Source organism: Protopterus annectens, chromosome 2.part1, assembly GCF_019279795.1.
Source record: "Protopterus annectens isolate FY-2018-M chromosome 2.part1, PAN1.0, whole genome shotgun sequence".
Lineage (NCBI taxonomy): Eukaryota > Metazoa > Chordata > Ceratodontiformes > Protopteridae > Protopterus > Protopterus annectens.
Genome location: NC_056729.1, coordinates 1391395324 through 1391420136, shown reverse-complemented (window position 1 = coordinate 1391420136; position 24813 = coordinate 1391395324). Strand labels below are relative to the sequence as shown.

Below are 24813 nucleotides of genomic sequence, written 5' to 3'. Positions count from 1 at the left end.
CACACAGTTATATGTCATGATTTTAAAAAGTTTGCATTTAGTATTCTTGAAAAAGTTACATCTAGTAATACATGGTGTGACTGAGAAGTAATTCTTGAACAAAGAGAAGTGTTCTGGCAACTGTTACTTAATGCCTGTAACACACCAGGCATCAGTGATGTTATTTCCATTACGCCTGTGTTAAAAACCAAAGCTGCCAAAGTATAATTACTTTATCTGACAGTTTCATCTGATTACATTTGCTTGATTTTGATACTTATTAAATGTATTGATTAGTATTTCTAATGCTAGGGTTTTTATTGGGATGTTTTTGGTATGTATAATGCTTTTATAAGTTTGCAAGTTTTGTCAGTGTGGGTACCTTTAAATGCTTAGTTTTTGGCGCCTTTGAGCCTATTTAAATATTGTAACAAAATGGCTGCCATGTTTCTAATGAAGTTCTGCTACTAAAAGGAAAGGAAGTGCTCAAACTGTGGATTAAAGGTTCATGTAAATGTCCGGTTTAGCATTTTTTTTACTTTTTATATATTTTATCCTTATTCACTACCAATCCAAGTAACATGGGATTTAAAAAATATAATTTTTGTCCTTTAATTTCAGTTTTTTTCTTAAAAAACATTTGGTGTTGCATTCATATCCCATGTATTTCTTTTCTAAATCTAAATATTTTCCCTCCAAAACTGTATTCTCTCATAATCCTTAACAAGGTTGCATGGTGTAAATTTTTGAAAACTTTTGTTGTATTACTAGACACTAAAAATCCTCTCCTTGAGTTTATAATTGTCGCTGCTTCCGTTATTATTAATGACAACTCCTGAATTGTCTTACCTTTTAATACAGTATATCCTTCTGGTTCCATTATCTGTGCTATCATCTTTCCCAACCTTAACTGCAATAAATTAAGTAAAATCTTATACTCAATGTTTACCACAAGCTAATTGCATATAGGTCTATAGGCGACAAACTTTCTCTGTCTTCCTTTCCCAATAAATTTGGTAATAATCAAATAACTGCCATTTTCATATTTTTGTCACCATTCATGTAAAACTTTTATCAGTACTCCCAACTTGTCATCATTCACAGATTTATAATATACATAAGTAACTCCATTTATCCCAGTGTGCCATTGGTTTTCAATTTTCCTAATGCAATTTTATTGCATCATCTGTAATGTCTGCCTATAAACTTTCCAGTCTTTGTGCACTTAACTTTTTTAACATCTCATTTCCTGTTTGACTTACTGTTATATAATTGTCTTAAATATTTCTGTACCCTATCCATCACTGATTTCCAAGTCTCGTTAACATTATTGCTCATCTCCAGTTTATTCCCATAATTAAATTTTGAGTGACTCATTTTTGCAAGCACAGGGTTTATTTAATTTTTCTTATAATTGACAATAATATGTTGCTTTTTTAACCATGTCCTCAGTCTTTTCTTTTATGTCTTTATGAAATTATCTTTGTGTCTTAAATTTACAAAAATAGGTATTCTTAAATTTACAAAAATAGGTATTTCAGCAGATTCTGTTCTTCCATTTGCCCTTAGTAAATTGCCTTCTTTTTCTCCTTCTCCTTTATCTTAAATGAAAATTCCCTCCCTATCTTATCTTTATAAGCCCACCAGTATTCACTGTATTTTTCATAATACTTCCTCATCCTGATGTGGTCTGTCAACAGTCTCTCAGAATATCTTTCTAACATTTTCCCTCAACCCTTTTCAAAATTAATTCTCTCACTACCTCTTCTTACGCTCATTTCACCAATTTCCCCAAAACTGATATGTGCTGCTCTGCTGTCAGGGCAACCTACCTCTCTGCTCCGTCGTGAGCTTTCCCCTAGAAAGGTGCTATTATAATGTAATGAACTTCTGTAGTCAAACTCTATCATCTTTGTGTATTATCTTTTGTTGTACCACACAGACCATCTTTTTGCATAATATCCATTAATACTCATCCACTGCTTTCATCTTTCTTTCCATATCTGCTTTCAAATGAACAACTAAAGTCCCCTTCGCAGAATACAGTTTCATTCACTAAGTCATAATTTCATAATGTTTCTAACAACTCCAAGTTCATTTTATATTTTCCGGAAGCATAAACTGATGTCAGTCTAATAAATAACTTATTACAAATACAGTCACATATTAAAATCCTATATAGAACAATAATAATAATGTAGATTTTAGTAGTGAAAGTGTTCACCACATAAGTCTCCTCTTGCCCTACTAACCACACCATCCCCCTCCCCATATTTTCCTAACTTCTGACTTTCATTCAAAGCTACATACCTCATATCTAGCAAAAAACATACATCTCTGTTTTTGTTTTCTTACAGTAATCTTAACACTATTGATATTCATGGTGCCTTGCAAAAAAACATAAATCTCTTTTTGTTTTCTTACAGTATTCTTAACACTATTCAAATTCATGTTGCCTTGTTTGGTAGCTTATCATTTTGTCTTTCATACAACACATAAATCCTTGTTCACTTCTTATATTGCAATTTCAAGTGCTTCAATTTTTTCTGTCTTTGAAATGACCATTTCAAAATAGAATCCTCAGCCTTCTGTGCAATTTCTACTTCACTCTTCACCTTCTCCTCAGAATCAGTTTGAAATTCCAAAAAAATATTCTCTAATTAGCACTTCTTCCAGACTTCCTCACTTATAATTGAGTCATATGTGCTCAAATAGAATGTAAATGAACAGAAGTGGTCGAATGGCCTAATCAGTGAATGTTCATGATTACAAGAAGAGGAACATCGAAGTGAAATGTTAGAAGAGATAGCAAGTAGTGCCAGAGTGTGTGTACAGCAGTAGGTTAAGGAATACTATTGCAGCTGTTGCTGCATAGTTTCTCATTGGTGTAGCAAAAGTCAGAATCCAGCATCAGTGGTTTTGATCTATGCAAAGATATTTTTTTACATATATATATATATATATATATATATATATATATATATTTTTTTTTTTTTTAATTTCTGCCAGCATGTGGATCCATGGTTCATTTGATATAACGATCGCCAGTTAAAAAGTTTGTTAGTGCTTTTGCAGTAATGACACTGCTTCTTCAGACATTGAAACAATTCCATTACAAACCAGTTTAAATATTGATATTAGAGATTTCAAAAAGTCCATGTCCAATCAGTAACCTTAATCAATTAAAACATCTAATTAGTTAAAATTACCTTAAAGGTACAGCACTTTGATGGTCCTATTGCCATCACTTACAAATGTGTCTCATCCTTAAAAAGGCTTCATTAGCACCTTATCGTTGAGCCTCTTCCCCCTATCTGCTTTTAACCTAATAATCCATTTAGCTTCCTGTGCCTCTGTGACATTTTCCATGTCACCCCCAAGTTTATTGGCTCTATTTTCTCTATTATTAAAAACTTAAATGTATGTGACCTATCATGTATATTAATATGCTTGGCTAAGGCATTTGTGCAGTTATTTTTCTTCATGTCATATAAATGCTCCCTGATTCTGTCTTTAAAACACCTGTTTGTTTTTCCCACATAAACTTATTTACAGGAACATATAGCTAAATAAATAATATCTTTGGTGTTACAATTACCCCAGCATAGAATTTAAATTTCTTATTCATCTCACGGTGTTAAAACTGCCCATGAGTCAACGTACCCACAATATCTGCAATTCCCACAGATAGATGTAGTAGCTGGGATCCCATATCGATGTTCATTATTCCTTAAGTAATATAATCTGTTTCAGATGCCTCTTATTTTTGAAAGAAAAACTCAGAGTTTCACCAACAATGTTCTTAACATTAACATCACTAGTCAAAACGGGTCAATATCTTTTCATAATATCTGTAGCCAAATTAACACTGTTACCAAAAAATATAGGAATGCATAAAATATTCTGTTTTGGCTCTATTTTCTCTATTATTAAAAACTTAAATGTATGTGACCTATCATGTATATTAATATGCTTGGCTAAGGCATTTGTGCAGTTATTTTTCTTCATGTCATATAAATGCTCCCTGATTCTGTCTTTAAAACACCTGTTTGTTTTTCCCACATAAACTTATTTACAGGAACATATAGCTAAATAAATAATATCTTTGGTGTTACAATTACCCCAGCATAGAATTTAAATTTCTTATTCATCTCACGGTGTTAAAACTGCCCATGAGTCAACGTACACACAATATCTGCAATTCCCACAGATAGATGTAGTAGCTGGGATCCCATATTGATGTTCATTATTCCTTAAGTAATATAATCTGTTTCAGATTCCTCTTATTTTTGAAAGAAAAACTTGGAGTTTCACCAACAATGTTCTTAACATTAACATCACTAGTCAAAACGGGTCAATATCTTTTCATAATATCTGTAGCCAAATTAACACTGTTACCAAAAAATATAGGAATGCATAAAATATTCTGTTTTGGCCTCTCATGTATATATTAATCTCTCCACTGTGATGTAAAAAATAAGGTTTTGCTGTTGTATTTCGAGCATTCCTTATCTGGGACAAGGGTAACATGTCATGATCTTGATAACCCCTTTTTTTCAACCTTCCTTGTAGGTAAAATAAATCTACCTCAAATTTACAGTCATCAGGGTTTAAGCTAGAAACCATGAGTCCTTGTCCCTTAACTATCTTCTTGAAAATATGGGCCGGATGCATGCTTTTTCTATGCAGTAAATTATTTCTATGACAGTCAGCAACTCCTCTCTCAGCAGAAGTTCCTGTAAGGGAAATGAACAGCCTAAAAGCTGGAGAACAACCACTTCAGGTTTTTCCTATAATTTTATCTCCAAAAGGGGCCTCTTCGATGCGACAGTCCAGGGAAAGGTTGCAAAACAGGGGGAGATTGAAGCACAAGTTCCAAGAGGACATGAAGGAAGCTCATATACTCAAAAATATATGGCAAAAGAAGGTAACTCCCTAGTTTGGAATATTTCTTCCAAACAATTAAGAGATTCTGAATATACAATGCTCAGAAAAGGGCTATCTTTTATACCAACACAAAATGTGAGCTTTACTGATGTGATTGTTGATCTAAAATTATTTGTTAGCTCTATTATGTTGAAAACTATATTTAACGATACCAATTCTGGTAATGACTTACAGGTATTTAGAAAACCAAGTACTTTTGTTCCTATGAGCCATCCAGTCATGGAAACCTTTTATAAACTGTGTGAAGCAGACTTATATAAAGCTTTTGATAAAAAGCATAAAAACAGAACTAACTTAACTGTTGAAAAATGGAACACACTGACATATTTGGCAAATTATGACACTATAGTTATAAATCAGGCTGACAAAGGTGGTCCAGTGGTAGCAATGGACAAATGATTTTATGTGAATTCTGTGATTGATATGTTAAATGATGAAAAAGTATATGAACAAGTTGATAAAAGTTTTATTTTATTAATACAAAACAGAATATATAGTACACTGTATGAATGTTTGTTAAGTAGAGACAAGTCTCAGGAATTATTTGAGTATTTTATCATTGATACTCCCATTATTTCCATCATGAAACGACTTCCAAAATTACATAAGGATCCAGTGACACCACCCTTCAGGCCCATAGTTTCTGGGTGGGGATGGTGCACTGAGACCATGTCTGCTTATGTAGAAAAGTCCTTAAGACCCATAGTTGACAGCAACTCCTATATTCTTAGAGACTAAACATTTTTTAAATGACTTGTATGATTTTATACATCTGGAGGTAAGGGATTTGGACAATATATGGTTTGTCATGCTGGATGATACCTAATAATGCGGGTTTGGATATGTTAAGAATGTATCTGAATGAATATAGTACAATGACATAGAATTCTATAGATATGGTTACTCTAGTAATAGAAATTATATTAGAGAATAATGTATTCCTATTTGAACAGCAGCTACACCAATGGCCAACAGTTATGCCAATCTTATAATGGCTACATGGGAATATGATACATTTTTGAAATCCATAATTTGAAAACAAAAGTTATTTTTGATAGACATTTCGTGGATGATTTGTTTGTTAAGGCACTTATGGGTGTATATCACATGCTTGAAACACCAAAACATCGAAAAACACAACATCGAACTCATAACCACGAAAACTGAAAACAGCGAAGCCACAGAACACAGAATTCTTTCCCTGGGAAAGAATTTGGTGGGCTGTGACCGCTGCTTTGCTATTTCCTCCGCTATGGTGCAATCTCGGAGTTGGTATATTTAAGTAGGGGGGTGTAAAGCCCCCCACATTAGACATTGTTTGTATTGTTTGTGTCTTTCGTGTTTTTTGCTGGAACAACAATTTTTTCCCAGGAGAAAAAAATCACTGTTCTCAGCTTTTGGTGTTTTCAGTTTTCATGGTTATAAGTTCGATGTTGTGTTGTTCGATGTTTTGCTGTTTTGAGCATGTGATATAAACCCGCACTTATGATGATTTAATTAATTTTGTTGAATTTTTGAATGCAGGCACTTCTTTTCTCTGATTTGACATGAATGCTTCCTCCGATGAGATTCATTTTTTAGATGTGAGAGTATATAGGAAGCCTGACAGGAGTATATGGAAAGAATGCCATAGAAATAATTTATTGCATAGAAAAAGCATTCATCCAGGCCATACCTTCAAGAATATAGTTAAGGGACAAGGGCTCAGGGTTTCTAGGTTAAACCCTGATTGTAAATTTCAGGTAAATTTAGTTGACCTACAAGGAAGGTTGAAAGAAAGGAGTTATCAAGATCATGATATCATGTTACCCTTGTCCCAGATAAGGAATGCTCGGAATACAACAGCAAAACCTTATTTTTCACATCACAGTGGAGAGATTAATATATATATATATATATATATATATATATAGATATATATATATATATATATATATATATATATATATATATATATATATATATACACACACACATATATATATATATGTATATATATATATATATGTGTGTATACATATATATATATATATATACATATATATATATATGTGTGTGTACATATATACATATATATATATATATATATATATATATATATATATATATATATATATGTATATATAAGGCCAAAACAGAATATTTTATGCATTCCTATATTTTTTGGTAACAATGTTAATTTGACTACAGATGTTATGAAAAGATATTGGCCTGTTTTGACTAGTGATGTTAATGTTAAGAAGATTGTTGGTGAAACTCCTGAAACATAGATTATGTTACTCAAGGAATAATGAACATAAATATGGGATCCCAGCTGTTATATCTGTGGGAATTGCAGATATTGTGTATATGTTGATGCATCTGGGCAGTTTGAGCACCCTGAGATGAATAAACAATGTAAATTCTATGTCAGGAGTAATTGTGACACCATAGATATTATTTATTTAGCTATCTGTTCCTGTAAGTCATTTTATGTGGGAAAACGAACAGGCATTTTAAAGACAGAATCAGGGAGCATTTATATGACATCAAGAAAAACTATTTCACAAATGCCTTAGCCAAGCATATTAATATACATGATAGGTCACATACATTTTAGTTTTTAGTAATAGAATAAATAGAGACCAATGAATGTGGGGGTGACATTGAAAATGTCACAGATACAGGAAGCTAAATGGATTATTAGGTTAAAAGCAGATAAGGGGAAGGGGCTCAAAGATAAGGTGACAATGAAGCCTTTTTTAAGAATGAGATAAACTTGTAAGTGATGGTAATAGAACCATCAAAGTGCTGTACCTTTGGGGTAATTTTAACTAATTAGATATTTGAATTGATTAACGGTAAATCTCTGACATCACTATTTAAACTGGTTTGTAATGGAATTGTTTTACTGTCTGAAGAAGCAGTGTTACTACTGCAAAAGCGCTAACAACTTTCTAAATAAATTGTTTTATAGTTTTTTGTCACCTCATTGTATTGGTTCACTCATACATTCATCTTATTATTAATATCTATAGTATTCACCTTGTCAGATACACTTGCTCCTTCATCTTCCTGACAGGAAGTGATCTCCAGTGCCTCCTTTAAAACAGCAGGGAGGTTTATCCAGTGTCCTTGCCAAATTTCCCCTAGTTAATATAAATAGTATCCCATATCTCCTCTGAAACTAGCTAAAATAAATAATTGAATATATAAACAATGCAGAGAGTGCAGCTGATCTCTGAAGCATGTCTGCACATTGTTTAGTGGTAGGCCATAGCTACACTGAGGGGACAGGTTGTCTAGAGGTGAGAGCATGCCACATCAGGTTGCTGAGACACAATACGTAAGAGTTGCTTGCTAACTCTCTTGTCCACCACACTGTGTCAGAGAGTTGCCTGGGTCTGTACATACATGCACAACAGTAATGCTGCTTACAAGATGTTTACAGCTGAATTCTCCAATTCTGATATGAATGAATGCATCTTAAAAGACCATACAGTGACTTGATCAGATTCTGTAAAAATTCCTGATTCATTCATTGCTTGTAATAAGATCTTTCATCTTACAAATGGTATCTGTGTTACAATATATAGATATAGTACAACACAGTTATTACTTGTGTGAAGATCTATTATGTCTTAAATCTGTTTCAACACCAACAGTGTTTTTTTCTGATAAGTAAAGCAACACCTGATGCAGACAAGTACTTCACAAATTTTTCTTTAAATATTATACATATTTTCTTACTGTGAGTTCCTTACTTTATTCATGTTTTCTGTGTGATCACTTTGCATTTTAAAATTATTTCAATAAAATGATAATTAGAAAAAAGGAAAAGACATTTAGAGCTCAATGTGTATTTAAATTTAGTAAGTAGCTCTGTGTACCATTCATTCCATTAAACTGACTGCACCTTATGCTCACGTGTTTTTGAAATGAGTCTGGTGTCTGGTCTTCTTAAAATGTACATTCATAAAGTCTTTAGTACTTGGGACAGCCATGCAGCTTTTTGTCTCATGCCACAGAATCGTATGCTGTGTGTCTGCCATTTCTTTTTTACTTTTATTCATTATGTCTGGTGGGCCAGTGTTTAGAAAAATTGGCATGGAAATTTGGTGGTCTCTCTTTAATTAAACTGCAAAATAATTCCAAACATGTTGATTCTCAAATCTCAACGGCAAACTTTTTTCATTCATTTTGACAGTACTTTAAACTTTTAACTAAATGAAATGAATCAAATCAAAGTAAGGGAAACAAAAAATCTATTTGACACCTCTAGAACAAAAAAAAATGCAGACTGTACATGTATGGAGGATTTTTCTAAATAGAAACTTGCAGTGATGAAAGCTGGACTTGGAACTGCAGGTTATTTTTACTGTAAATGTTACCTGAAAGTGTGTATTATTTACTTTTTTTTAATAAGGCATTAAGTATGCTATCTGAATGGAGAATGTCATAGCTCATTACCTTAAGCCAACAGCCGAGCCATACAAATGACACAAAAATAATGCAGCGTTTCATGTGATTTTAGACCTCAGAAATAAAAATTAAGTGTGACAGTCCTTGCCAGAAGCTTGGCATGGTGAAAACAATTGAATGCATTTGTATAAAAGGTAATAAACTGTTCCATAATTTTGAAGATTTATATGTCAATCTGGGATTTTTATCAAGTGAGCATCACTCATGAATACAAGCTGTTGGAAGTGACAGAAAGGCTGAGACTGTAGGTTTAAGTTGTGGAAATAAGGTTAGGTGGGTTTACTGTCTCTTACATGATGATGAGCAAGGGAGTGCAGAGGGACCTCCAAATTGAGACTGCTTCTTTGGATTAAGAGGAACGAACCTAAAGTGACTTTTGATATCTAATAAAGAAAGGACTGTAAGTGTGGCCATGAAGACTGGGAGCCACACGAAGGGGTGGGGAATGGGAATTTAGATTATGAGAGTACCACTCAACCCTTATCATAGTAAAGGCCGGCCCTGCCTTCAAAGGGTCTTGTGTAAATTATGCACTGTTTTAGTTGCCTGATGTGCTCTAGATATTGTTTATGTTCCTTTAGTACTGTGGCATCCTAAACAGGACACATATTTATATGGCCTATGTGTGTGCTTTCAGACTTGGGAGACCTTTGTCCACAGTACTTCATTTTTAAGTAGCACCATTTCTATAGTAAATAAGTTAAACCTCACAATTTTACCTTGTCTCTTATGCGGTTTTTTTTTTTTTTTTTTGGTAAATCTCCGAGAAATACAATCAGTCAGTAATGTCATTTTTTTTTTAGTTTCAGTCTTCATATTGTTCAAAAAACGTCCAAAACCTGTTCATCTATTAATTTTGGATCCCCATCCATTATTTTGGCTTTGTCCTGAATTACTGAGTAAAGAAGTTGAAAGTTAGACACTTCTAGTTGTACTACCTGACTATGAAAATGCAACCTTTCTTTTACAATCCTAATTTGTCTTGGTTGTTCCACATATAAAATTTCATTTTCTGTTATTTCTAAGAATATTAATGTCAATAGAAGCACAATGAGACTAAGAGCTGTGTTATGTTATGTGTTGTCACTGCATTTATTTTCTGATTTTCTTATTTATTTATTTATTTTTTGTCAGATCGGAGGCAAGATGGATGAAAATCGCTTTGTTGCTATAACCAGTTCAAATGCAGCAAAAATTTACAATTTGTATCCCAGGAAAGGGCGAATCATTCCAGGAGCAGATGCAGACATCGTTGTGTGGGATCCTGAAGCTACTAAGTAAATTAGAAATCATAATCTTTCCAGTCAGCTCATATCAGTATTTCAATTAACATCTCAGTCTTCCACCCACGTGATATCTTTTTTTTGCAGCAAGCATAGAAATCTATGTACCAGACTAGGATTTTGTGAGTAGGTAGGTGATAACACATTTATTTTTTTTTTTTATTTGACATTTTTTAACTGGGTTGGTCCAGCTGGGCATGAGCCCGACTTCAGTGGAGACCAGAGGAGAAAAGCTCCAATTACAAAAACAATTAGGATAACACAGGTAACAAAACATAGAAAGTACCATAACCAGTTATAACTCCATAACATATTAATACAAATTATGACTCAAACATATTCAAATTACAGTAAGAGGGATTTCTCAAATGAGTATATGAACCCCCTAATGTGTTATTTTATGTACAAAAACAAGTTATATACAAGTGATCAAATAAGAGATATACAAGTGAATCAGAATTCATTGCATAGGCTTTGTAGGAAAGTATAGGTGCTTTCAGGAGTTCAGAGGAAAGGAGCACCATTTGTATAAAGGGGACATATCAGGTTGGTTCTAAGCAGAGACATGATTTAGTGTTGAGAAGATAATGTTTGAGTTCCTTTTTAAAGTGAGCAGGGTGTATGATGGAGCAGATGTTCAGAGAAAGTTTGTTCCAAGTGTGGGCTATAGAGCAGTTATATTGCAGTTTGCCTATGTTCTTCTTTAGATGGTCTACATTCAGAAGTTGTTGGTTAGAGGTGCGGAGGGATCTAGAAGGGGTATAGGTAGATACAAGAGTAGTGAGAGCTGGACAGGATAAAGGCCTGTATAGAATGGAGTGAATAACTTGAAATTGAGAAAATAGCAGTAGTTGAGGAAATTTGAACCATTGTAATGAGTTCAGGGCAAGGTAGTGATGGGAGTTGTATGGGGAGTTAGTAATGAATCTTGCAATTTTATGGTAAGTTTGTTGCAGTTTGTTCATGGTAGTAGCTTGTATATTGGTTAGTATTGGGGCTATGTAGAGAAGCGTGGGCAGGAGGAAGGACTGAGCTAGGGAGAGTCTAGCATTTGGAGTAAGAAATATTTTGTTATGATAGAGCAAGCCAAGTTTCTGGTGTATTTTTTTTTATTCCTTCCAGTAAGTGTAAGTTAAATTTGAGCTCATCATCTATAATGACGCCTAACAGTTTAGTGTGTGGTTCAGGTTTTATGATTGTGTTGTTAGAGGATGTTATGGTAAATGTAGATTTGTGACTGGAAAAAGAGCGGGGGAGAAAGAGCAGGAGCTTGGTCTTCTTAGGGTTAAGGATAAGCAGTTTGTCAGATAGCCATTTCTCTGTGGATAGTAAGGAGTTTTGAGTAAAGGTGAGAAGGTCTGTGATATCACTGGAGATTGAGATGAGTGTAAAGTCATCTGCATATTGTATAAGAGGAGACTGTCTGCAAGAGGTGAATAGTTTGTTTGTAAAGATATTGAATAAGTGCAACCTCCTAGATTTAGTAGGCATTGGCCTACTAAGAACTGGTCATTTCCAGCTCCCTCCAGAGCCACTATGGCCAAACCTAGACATTCCAAAAGCACCAGGTTTCAGTCCCAAGGGACTTTCAAAAATAAGCAAAGGGGTGCTTCCACTTCCAAATCTGGAAACAACAAGGCACCACCCTATGGTAAACAGTCTCAATGACTTCCCTTTGAAATTACCAAGCACTTATCTCTTAGCCACCCCTTGGGGGGAAAACTGGCTCTTCATTCTAGAAACTGGCAACTTATAACCTAGGACAAGTGGGTTTTAAATATAGTGTCCCAGGGATACAGATTTCATTTCCACATGCTGCCAACTCCAAACGGATGGCCAGACCTGCCCCAAAATCAGTAGGCAGAGACTCAGAAACAAGTACTTTCCCTCCTAAACATGGGGGCTATTCAACTAGTACCAGAAGAGGAAAAAGGACAAGGTTTTTATTCCAGACTTTTCCTGGTACCCAAAAAAGACAAATCATGGCATCCAATTCTGGACCTGTCTACTCTAAACACCTTCCTGGACATTCCAAAATTCAAGATGCTGACTCTTCACCAGTTACTTCCTATGCTAGGCAAGGATGCCTGGTTGGCATCTCTCGACTTAAAAGAGGCTTACCTGCATATCCCAATCAGGGAATCTTGCAGAAGATTCCAGCGCTTCAAAATAGGCTGCATGCATTATTAGTTCTCTGCACTGCCCTTTGGCTTGTCTACTGTGCCCAGGGTATTCACAAAGTACCTGGCTCCAGTAATTGCATTTTGCAGGCAAAGAAATATTCAAATATATCCTTACCTGGACGATTGTCTAATTCAGGCAGAAAACCAGGCCATTCTTCTAAAACATCTGGCATTTATAAAAAGAGTTCTAACCTGTCTAGGGTACACCATAAACGAAAAGAAATCTCGACTGGTACCCTCTCAAAAGATTACATTCCTGGGTGCAAGCTTGAATACAACTGCCCAGATGGCTTACCTTACGCCAGAAAAGCAAATTCATTTGGTGCCTTACTTCAAACAGGTGGCCACAAAAACCCTGCTACCTGCAAGGCAAATACTGCAAGCCTTGGGGTTCATGGCCTTCTGCATTCTTCTAATTCCATATGCAAGACTGTATATGAGGAAACTTCAGTGGTACTTAAAACGTTTATGGAGTCAACATTGTCACAGCCTGGAAACAATAATTCCTATCATACCTTGCCTTTGCCTAGAGTTCCTATGGTGGGCAGAGACCTGCCACCAAAACAAGGGGCTGCCATTCACACCACCCCCTACCTCCCAAACCCTAACTACAGACGCATTAGACTATGCATGGGCGGCTCATCTGGCCGGGAAGTGCATTCAGGGCAAATGGAGCCCAAATCAAATGCACCTTCATATCAATCAAAAAGAAATGCTAGCTGTACAGAATGCACTGACAGCCTTCAAGGACTACCTTCATCCAGGACAATTACTGATAAAGACGGACAGCACCACAGTTATGTGGTACATAAACAAGCAGGGGGGTACACATTCCTACCCCCTCTGAAGACTAGCCATGGCATTGTGGAACACGGCCTTGAGCTACCAAGTACAACTACAAGCTCACTTCCTGCCAGGAAAGCAGAATGTTTGCAGACGAACTAAGCAGAAATCTCATGGACCCTCACAAATGGAAACTGGAACCACAGATTTTCAACATATTGACACACAAATGGGGGAGCCCAGACATAGATCTTTTTGCCTCATCCCAGAACTACCAGTTGGACAAATTTTGCACAAGAACTCATCACAAAAAAGCCTGGAAAATGGATGCCCTGTCCTTCAGCTGGAAAAACCTGTCAGTCAATGCATTCCCCCTCTGCCTTTGCTCTCAAAAGTTCTATTAAAGTCAAACAGGACAAACCAAAAATGATTTTGATTGCTCCGGACTGGCCTCGCCAACACACTGGTACCTACTCCTGCGCAGTGTGTCACACAGTTCTCCATGGCACCTGCCTCAGACACCTTCCTTACTGTCTCAGCAGGATAACCAAATTATGAACCCTCAGCTCCAAACATTGAATCTTGCAGCTTAGCTAATCATTTAAATTCCCCCTTAGCATCCCTCAGGAAACCTGTCATGGATGTCATTTTGGAGGAGAGAAGACCTAGTACTAGAAAATCTTATGCCGACAAATGGAAAAGATTCTGTGCCTGGAATCAGTCTCAAGGGATGAGCACAGCAGTGCCCAATTTACCTCAGATTTTGCAATACTTAACTGAGATGCTTCACAGGGGCCTGTCTTTTTCTTCCATAAAAATCCATGCCTCAGCCATTTCAGCTCATTATAACAGAGAACCCCCTTCTCTCATCCTCTTCTAAAGCAGTATCTCAGATGGGCCAAAAACTTGAGATCACCCAGGAGAGCTCCAACACCTGCCTGGGACTTTAACTTTGTATTGGCGAAACTCACTCTACCGCCTTTCAAGCCAGCTGCAACTGCAGACTTAAAATTTCTTTCCTGAAAAACAATCTTCCTTTTAGCAATCACTTCAGCTAGAAGGATATCTGAATTGCAGGTCCTTATGGCAGTGGAGCCTTTCATCATCTTTCATGCGGACAGGGTGTCACTCAGGACCAATCCATCATTCATGCCCAAGGTGGTATCCAGTGTGGCTCTTAATCAGTCCATTCATTTGCCAACTTTCTTTCCCAATCCGCAGAACAAGGGAGAGCAGATTCTGCATTCATTGGATGTACACAGACAACTACGATTCTACTTGGACAGGACTAAATCTCAAAGAAAATCTGAACTGCTGGTAGCATTTGCTGCAGGGGCAGAGGGGAAGGCTATTTCAAAGCAGACTATTTCTAAATGGATAAGCCATTGTATTCATTTCTGTTATAAGCACCATGGAAAACCTATCCCCAGGGGATCAGATCTCATTTCACCAGGGCTGCATCTACTTCAGCAGCCTTTCTCAGAGGTGTTCCTACCAGGGATATTCTAGAAGCTGCTACCTGGAGTTCAGTTCATACTTTCACCAAGCATTATCACTTACCAATCTTCTCTAAATCCAGAGCTGGCTTTGCCACTGCTGTTTTGCAGGGCCTTATAACTGTTCCTAATGCTATATAAATCCATCCTCCCAACCTTAGCTTTGGGAATTTACCCAAATGTAATGACTGCAACAGTGAAACACGATGAACATAGTACAGTTGTGTACAGTTACCATAAATGTAAATGTTCGAGTGTATTCACTGTTGCAGTCCTGGTTACCCTCCCTCCAGCCCCCTGTTTTTCTTTTACTATACCTCTTCTTTCTTTTACTATGCTTAAAAGCCTTTTTGGTGTATTTTATTTTGTTTGGAGGTATATTTTTGTGTTTCTTGTATTTTGCTCCCCATTTGGGGGGCACCTGACATCTGGGGCAAGAAAAACTGATGTAATGGCATCGGCTGCAATGTTTTATACCCCTGACGACCTGACGTCCTAACGTCATGGAAGAAGGGACAGCAACCGACGCAGGACCCAAGACTTTGTTAATCAGGCCGAAAGAGGGCAACCTGCCAGCAGATTACCCAAATGTAATGACTGCAACAGTGAATACACTTGAACATCTAAATTTATGGTAAGTGTACACAACTGTACTTTGTCACTGGTCTGAAGTCAGATTTGGAGTCTGCTACTTTCACAGTGTGGGTTCTGTCAGTGAGCCAGTTGGCAACCCATCTTGTGACATAGGGATTTATACCTAGTTTAGTGTGTTTATCTATAATTCCAGAGTGGAGGATGGTGTCAAAAGCCTTGGCAAGATCTAGATAGGCTGTGTGAACCACCTTACCCTCATCTATGGCTTTGGTGACTGCTTCAAAGAAGTCTGTCAGGTTTAGGAGACATGATCTGCCTTTTACAAACCCGAACTGGGTGGAGTCCAGAGTTTGGAGATTACCAATGTCATTGTTTATAAGTTCTATGATTGCAGACCAGGCTCATCAGGCTAATGGGGTGGAAGTTCCCAGGGTCCATAGTGGCTCCCCCTTTGTAGTGTGGGATAACAATCGCTGTGCATCATTCAGTGGGCACAAAGCCTGAGGTGAGGCTATGATTGAACATGGTACTTAGGTGAGGTGCCAGTTCATTCTGTAGTTCGTGTAGAACGCAGCCTAGGATGTTGTCAGGTCCCATGGATGCTGTGTTCTTGGCTTTGGAGAGTGTGTTTTTTACCTGTGCAGTCGTGATTACAGGAACTTTGCATTCTTCCAGTATAGAGATGGGCCCTTTAAGGGGTGTGGGGGGGGGGGGGGTAAAGTTAGCACTGAGCCTATTTGGCAGGATGTTGGCAATATCAGTTGGTTCTGTATATTTAGTGCCATTGTGCTGTAACTCAGAGCAGATATGAGTGTTGCCATTGAGGTTCTTGACATAGCTGTAGAATGCTTTGTGGTTGTCTTTAGAATCAGTGGCAATTTTGTTTTCGTAACTAGCTTTGGAGGATTTTATGAGGGATCTCAGCTTCTTACTGAGGCTGTCCAGGGAGTTCCTCCAATCATGGGATTTTACTCTTTTTTGCAACAGTTTCTTTCTTCTGTTGTAGAGTTTGTTTATAGCAGGAGACCACCTGATTGTCTTCCTTTTTTTGGAAGATAGCATCTTGGTTCTGTTAGGGATTGCACGATCCATGCACTTGTGTAAGTGCTTATAAAGTGCATTTGTGTAGGATTCAGCAGTCGTACCTCTATTTTCCGTCTGCATGGGTGTCGTGAAGTTTGCCACTTCTGTCTTAAGAAGTGTGAAGTTCGCTTTGAAGAAATTCTTTACGGTGGTTTCCCTGATGGGGGGTGGGGCGGGATGTGGATGTCTAGGGTGATTAGCTTGTGGTCGGATCTGACCAATGAAGAATTGACTTCTGGTGTGGAACACTGGTTGCCCATGTTCGTAATGACCAGGTCTAGGATATTGCTGCCCCTGGTGGGGGTGTGGATAAGTCGATCCAAGGTGTTGGAATTTATGAATTCCAGAAAACGTTGAGCAAAAGAGTTGATACAAGAGTAGTTTTCCCAGTTAATGGTGGGGTAGTTGAAATCGCCCATTATTAGGGTGTTAGGTTGTACCCTAATATTTTCCAGTGTATCAAGAAATGAGGAGTGGGAATCCTGGGGCATGGTATGGAATCTGTATCATTTAATGACATGTGTATCTCATAGTTTATATCCCATTTTGTGATCAGTATCCTATACCCTGTCTAAATGAAATGATGTATATGCCTACACACACACACACACACACACATATATATATATATATATATATATATATATATATATATGTGTGTGTGTGTGTGTATGTGTGCAGATGGTCAACAGGTGTGTGAGATCGACAGTCACTGTGTGGGGGAATATTCCGTTTCCCAACAAAGATTGAGCAATTGCTAAGTTAGTATATATAATTAGCAGGGGATGTGGTGATTGCAGAGGGGCTTTCCTCCCTGCAAAAATGTGTTTTGTTGGGGTTTTTTTTTGTGAAAATTGCATGCACTGAGGTTCTTTCTTTGTGCATGTGTGGTAATGTGAAGAAGTTTGTTTTGTCGACCTTTTGTGGTCAACATTTCAGTGGTCAATGTATGGGCTACTTGAGATATATATATATATATATATATATATATATATATATATATATATATATATATATATATATATATATGGATCTACCTTACTAGATCGACATGTTAAAAGACCGAAAACGACTTCACCGACGCCAGAAGATCAACAGTTCACAAACACGACAATTCACAAACACGACACCTCATACACTCGACACATACCAACAAACAAAACAAATCCCCTATCCAAAACCCACACACACAACACAAGCACACCAAAATCCTTACAAACCAACACTAACCCATACATACACAACTATCTACAACCCTAACCCAAACCCTTACCCTAAGGTTCGTCACTATCGCACACTCACCCAACCCGCGCCCTAACCCTAACTCACTTATCCCACCCCTACCCCTACACACCGCCAACATCGCACACTTACCTTACTCGCACCCTTACCCAACCCGCGCCCTAACCCTAACTCACTTATCCCACCCATACCCCTACACACTGCCAACATCGCACACTTACCTTACTCGCACCCTTACCCAACCTGCGCCCTAACCCTAACTCACTTATCCCACCCCTATCCCTACACACCACCAACATCGCACACTTACCTTACTCGCACCCTAACGTCCGTCACTACCGCATACTTACACATCCTTTCCCCATCGCAGTGTTCTCAGCGTCGGTGTCTTCCTCCGTCGGTCTTCTGCCTTGTCGATCTTCTGGCGTCGGTGAAGTCGTTTTCGGTCTTTTAACATGTCGATCTACTCAGGTAGATCCATATATATATATACAGGTTTACTATCAAAAAATCGAAATGTAAAATAAAAAGTGTATTAATGTTCGAATTTTAACATCGGAAATGAACATTTCCGTATGTCCCTAATGTCGAAAACAGTTGTGAATTGTCGAATATGTCGCTCGTGACATTTCCGACAATCAACAGCACTCCCACCCGTCCCGTAACTCCCTACCTAACTAGTCTAAACTCACAGTTATGCAGGGGGGCAAGCCCCCCTGCACCCCCCACACCACCCCCAACTTAATATTCCAACTCCAAGATCGCACTACAGTGAGGAAAGGGATGTATTTCCCTAACCGCACTGTACCGCGATCCCCTCACATGAGCGAACGTTATAATTGCGAATGCACAGTCCATTCGCAATGCTAACGTTCGCTCACATAACCTGCCAAACTATGAAGTATTCAAACATCTGTTGTTCGAATACTTCATAGCCGTGCAATGGCACGTTGTTATTATGATAGTAAACCATATACATACATATATATATATATATATATATATATATATATATATATATGTGTGTGTGTGTGTGTGTGTGTGTGTGTGTGTGTAAAAACTGCAAGAAACACCCAGCCAAGTTACAGTTTTCACTGTATGATACCTTAAACCTCCTGTAATGGAGGCCCATGGGATGACCCCTTAAGGACATAGTGTTTCAGCTACATGGCTTCTGAATATCCATGACTACTTTTTAAGTCTTTATGGTTGTATTCAGGCCAGTAAGTCCAAATGCCACTAGCTGTGGAAATGCATGATGTGAAGTTGTTCTATCTCGCCGTTCATTCTTAATGGTTCGGAGCTGATCCTCGGCTCCGAGTTGGCTTACTACAAAGCTCGAGGTCTTCAGACAGCTCAAGGCCAAGTCCCTATCCCATGATGCACCTTGAGTTACCCTAGATCTAGTTTGCCACTGCAACAGATCGGAGGTTTCCAAGCACAGCTGGGGCCAGTATCGCTTTTTCAATTTAAAACTTTCTAAATTTTGTCTCTTATATTAATAGTTATTGACAGCCATTGCTAGTTATAACTTAGATCTTTTATAGCTTTAAAGTTTGATAGACCTTAGTATCCCTTCCCTTCTTGATTTGCCTTGTATAGATATTTAGTATAGTGTTTTACAAGCATTTATAGATAGTTAAATTTGGTGTGTGTGTGTGTGTGTGTTTATACATTTATACAGCCCATTTGTTCCTTTAGGGGCTATTTACAATCTATATTATAATATACGCTAAAACTGTAAAGTTTGTGTCTGTGTACTTTCTTGTTACATAACTCAAGTATTTTTGGTATAGTAGATAGTGTCATGGCTGACCAAGATAAAGACAACATCCCAATTCGGGCTTTTAAAAAATGTCCAAAGTGTGGACAAAAGATGTCAGTGACAGATAGTCACGTAAATTGTGTTTACTGTCTCGGAGCTTTGCACTTGCAAGATAGCTGCTCCAGTTGACAATCTTTTTTTAGCAGAGTTTTACATGAGAGAAAAAGAAAAGTCATTGATAGAAGACTTAAAAATCTTCCTTTCAGGAAGCTTTGAGTGACCATGATAAATCTAGCCAGTCTCCCAAGTCTTCAAAGTCTTCTAAGGCTTTTTCTGCTGATGTGACAAAATCTAAAAAACGTTGATGTCAGCTCCACAGCCTTTGAAGCCAAGAGTCCTATCTTTTCAGAGCCGGTTCCCAGTCCTGGAACCAGTCACTGAAGTATTAAAGTCTCCCATTCTCCAGTTGGTAGCACCCTCCATACATTCATTTCAGTCCTTGATTAGCCTATCGATTTGGATGTGGATCGTGTGGTGCAGAAATTGCAACAGCCACTGGCGTTTGCTAAATTTTTATCAGCTCTGACCCAAGTGGTTTTGGAACCGAAGACTGTTATGCCATCGACTTTTTTTCCTCCTCCGAGCCATACTGGTCCTTCAGAGCTGGAGGAGTTGGACCTGATGATCGTTGAGCCTTCGGAGCTGATGCCTGCTCCAGTGCCATCGGTTCCATTTACTCGGACTTCCTCAGCACCCATCAAGGAGTCTAGGAGCCAACACTCAATGGTCTGGTCTGGGGAGGATAGTCGGAATGACCTGTCAGTTCTGACTTTGCCTCTCGGGGCCTCGGCTCTGATGAGTTTGGGTCCTACCTCTGGTTCGGAGCCCACTGTTCCAGTGCCGAGGGGATCAGTTGTTTCTTTGGATCAAGCAGTCCCTTCTCATTGGAGCAGAGGTGCCTTTGAAGCCATGAGGAGAGTGATATCCCCCAGGACATCTACAATTTCAGGTCCAACTACCTCCTCCCCAAAAGTGCCTGTGTCCACTTCTGTCTCACAGATCCCTTTAAAGTGTAGAGACCTTGAGCCTCAGGAGGCCCCACTGGGTGGCCCCTGCTCTTCCAAGACTGCACCAGAAGTTCCCACTGATGAGATTTCCAGGAATAAAATTTGCAAGAGGAAGCACCTAGACTCCCCGCAGGAGTCTCTCACGTCTGATACCGACTTAGATGAATCAGAAGGGTCCCCACGGTCCCCCTCTGAAGATATCTCATTTGCAGAGATATTAGAAATCCTTAAGCAGTGTGGTGGCTGGAAGTCCACCAACCCTACTGAAGATGAGTCAGTTCTCCTGAAGGCTTTTGGGTCTCAACACTCCACCTCTTGGGTGTCTCCACCCTACGATGAGCTCATGGAGCTGGTCTCACGAAGGGCATGGGAGTCTCTGGACACCATGGAACCTGTCCCTTGGAGGCCCAATAAATGTATTTCTGCCCCTCAGGATAAGTCCTTTCTCACTAAGGGAGTGCCAGTTGGTGCCATGGTGGTGGTGGCAGCCGCCAAAAAGGAGATGTCAGAAACTTCTTCCTCTATCCATCCTCCTAACAGGAACTCTAGGATCATGGATATATACAAGAAGCGCATGTACAGTACAGCGACTTTTGCCATGCGTTCATTGAACTATCTCACACATTTTACAAGACTGCAAAGAGACCTCCTAAAAGTACTTGAAGATACTCTTCAGGGTATGTTAGTTGCAGGAGCTTCAGACAAAGTTGCCTCCCAGCTTGCTACCCTCAATTCCATAGTGAACTCGTCCATGTGTCTCATCTCATATGCAGCTGATGGAACGAGTAGGGCATCGGGTACAGGAATTGTTCTTAGGAGGCATGCCTGGATGCACTTGTGTTCCTTCGTGGAGCCCTTTAGGTCATTCTTTGTCAACACCCCTTTTGATGGCTCATCCCTTTTCAGGATAATAGTTAAGGAAACTTTGACCAGGTGTGAGCAGGAAAGAGAGACTCTGCCTTCGGAGTCTGTTTTTCACCCCTACTAGACCCTACCCCAAGGGTCAAAAGGGAGGAAAGATGTGGTTCTGAAAAGCCCAAGGAGCCTTTCTGGACACATGGTGAACCCCCCTCCAGGGGCAGAGAAGAGGTCAATAATGGAAGACGCCATCCTCACAGCAGAGGGGGTCCGCAAAACTAGGGCGACAGAGCCCAGTTCTGTGGGAAGCACTACCAGCGCTCCTGAAAGGAGGCCTGACTGTCCTGCTCTGGAGGCAGTCGGGGGTTGCTTATCTGTATCCAGATGCCTGGCTCAAAATAACAAACGACAACTGGGTACAAAGTATAGTTTCCAGAGGATATTTCATTACTTTCACCATTCCCCCTCTATTGACAACAAAAATCCCGGACGTTCCACCCAGTTACAGGGAACAAGCAACAGTAGAGATCCAAATGTTGCTAAGAAAAAGAGTCATCCAACCCTTCCCAGCAGACCAGACAGGATCCAGAACTTACTCAAGATTCTTTTTAGTTCCAAAAAAGACAGAGGACTGGAGACCTATTTTGGACCTCAGCAGACTAAACAGATCTGTCAAGAAAGAGAAGTTCCAGATGGCCACGCTTCAGTCGATACTTCCCTTCTTAGGGAAAGACAATTGGATATGCTCGATAGATCTACAGGATGCGTACTACCATATAAAAATGGCCAGACCATCCAGGGATCATCTGCACTTTTGGCTGGGAGCCAATCATTGCCAGTTTTAAGCCCTGCCCTTTGGTCTTACTACAGCCCCCATAGTGTTCACCAAACGTATGGCAGTGGTCACGGCTTACCTGAGGCGTTTAGGATTCCAGGTGTTTCTGTACTTAGATGATTAGCTCCTCACCACCACCACCAGGCATCAGCTAATAGAAGCCAGGGATACCACTCTTACTCTTTCCAATCAACTGGGCATTACCATAAATTCAGAAAAATCTGCCTTGTCACCATCGCAACATATCATTTTTATCCAAGTAGAATTGGACACCACCACCAACACTTTAAAACTTCCAGCAGAAAGAATTTTACTACTTCGTCATCAAGTCCAGAACATCATATCCAGAGACAAGGCTTCAACATCAGAAGTGCTAAAGTTGTTAGGCATGATGGCAGCTGCAATAATAGCGATACCGTTGGGTCGCATACACATGCGGATTCTACAATGGCTGCTGTTCACTCAGTGGTCTTATCAAGAGCTCCCAGTGTCTCATCTCATTATGGTAACAAACACATGCAAAAAGGATCTTTGGTGGTGGTTGACCTCTCTTCAAGTAATGATAGGTCGTCCTTTTATCCTACCCTCACCATCGGCCACAGTAACCATGGACACTTCCCTGATAAGGTGGGGAGGGCATTTTCAGGGGAGAGCAGCCAAGGCACATGGACTGAACAACAGACACATCTGCAAATCAATGTCCTGGAGATGAGTAGTACTTTTGGTGTTGCAGTACTTTCAGGACTCTCTCCCTCTGGAGACAATTGCGATTCAAACTGACAACATGTCAGTGGTCTGGTACTTGAACAAACAAGCAGGATCCAGGTCCTATCCCCTTTGTTGAGAGGCCGTAAGAGTATGGCAGTGGACTACATCCACCCAGCGCTTTCTGATAGCAATGCACATCCCAGGGAAATCCAACATGATTGCAGACAAACTGAGCAGGGCAATTTTGTTGCCTCAAGAGTGGTCCCTCAAAAAAGAGATAGTGGAGAGAATATTCCGCCTTGCTGCGATCTTTTTGCTTCCCGCATGAACACAAAATGCAGAAGCTACTTTGCCCTGATTCCTCCTCCGGGAGATTCCCCAAGGGCCGCACTTGTACACGATTAGCCTCCGAGTCTCCTCTATGCATTCCCACCAATTCCCTTGATACCCAAAATACTACAGAAAGCAAAAGCCCTGTGAAGGACCATCATTCTAAAAGCCCCTCACTGGCCTCGTCAGATTTGGTTCCCCTTCCTTCACCTTCATCTGTTGGAAGAGCCTTGGATTCTGGATCCAGTTCCAGACCTTCTGAAGCATTTGTCAGGGGCTCTTCATCCCGCCCTTCAGTCCATAAAATTGACAGCTTGGCTGCTCCAATTCCCAACATAGCCAGGTTCCATAATCTCTCAAATGAAATGCAGCATATTTTAATATCTTCCCATAAATACTCTACTAGGAATTTGTATTTTAGCAAATGGAAGAGATTTTCTATATGGGCTTCTCAGAATAACATTGATCCCTACCAAGCCCCCATTTCCTCTATATTAGAATTTTTGACTACGCTTTTCAACAAAGGAGCTGCGGCAGCTACAGTTCGGGTACAACTTGCCACCATCTCTAATTTTCACCTTGGCTTTGAAGGATTGAACATAATGTCTCACAGGCTATCCAAAGCCTTTCTCAAAGGGACCTTCCACCTCAAACCACCAGTGAAATCCCCTTATACCCCATGGAACCTAAATGTTATGCTTTCACACATTATTCTCCCACCTTTCGAGCCAGCTTCCTCATGTGATTTGAAATTTTTGTCTAGGAAGACTATCTTTTTAGTAGCCATCACGTCTGCCCTTTGAGTATCAGAGCTACAGTCCTTGTCCATAACATCTCCATATTTGGTTTTTCATGCTGACTGAGTGTCCCTGCGAACAAATCCTTCATTTTTACCTAAAGTTTGTACTGAAGCTAACCTTAACTAAATCATAGATTTACCAGTGTGTTTTACCCCAAACACACCAACAACTTACAGTATATGCTGCACAAGCTTGATGTTCATAAACAGCTCATATTTTGCCTGGATAGAACCAAAGAGTTCAGAAAATCAGAACAACTTTTTGTTTCCTTTTCAGATTCTAGGAAAGGTATGCCAGTGGCAAAAACAACACTATCTAAATGGTTATCTGATTGCATCACCTTCACTTATTCAGCTGCCGATTTACCTTTACTACACAAAAGCAGTGTCCACATCCTCT

General features: G+C 39.0%; 1 protein-coding gene across 3 annotated transcripts in view; it reads left to right on the top strand.

Annotated features, from left to right (window-relative positions):
* DPYSL5 (dihydropyrimidinase like 5) overlaps positions 1-24813 on the top strand; it is a 1161038-nt gene that overhangs the window by 810079 nt on the left and 326146 nt on the right. For all 3 annotated transcript variants that reach the window (XM_044062869.1, XM_044062871.1, XM_044062870.1), the window contains exon 10: positions 10522-10664. In XM_044062869.1, coding sequence (XP_043918804.1) covers positions 10522-10664 — 143 coding nt within the window. The remainder of the gene's footprint in view (positions 1-10521; positions 10665-24813) is intronic.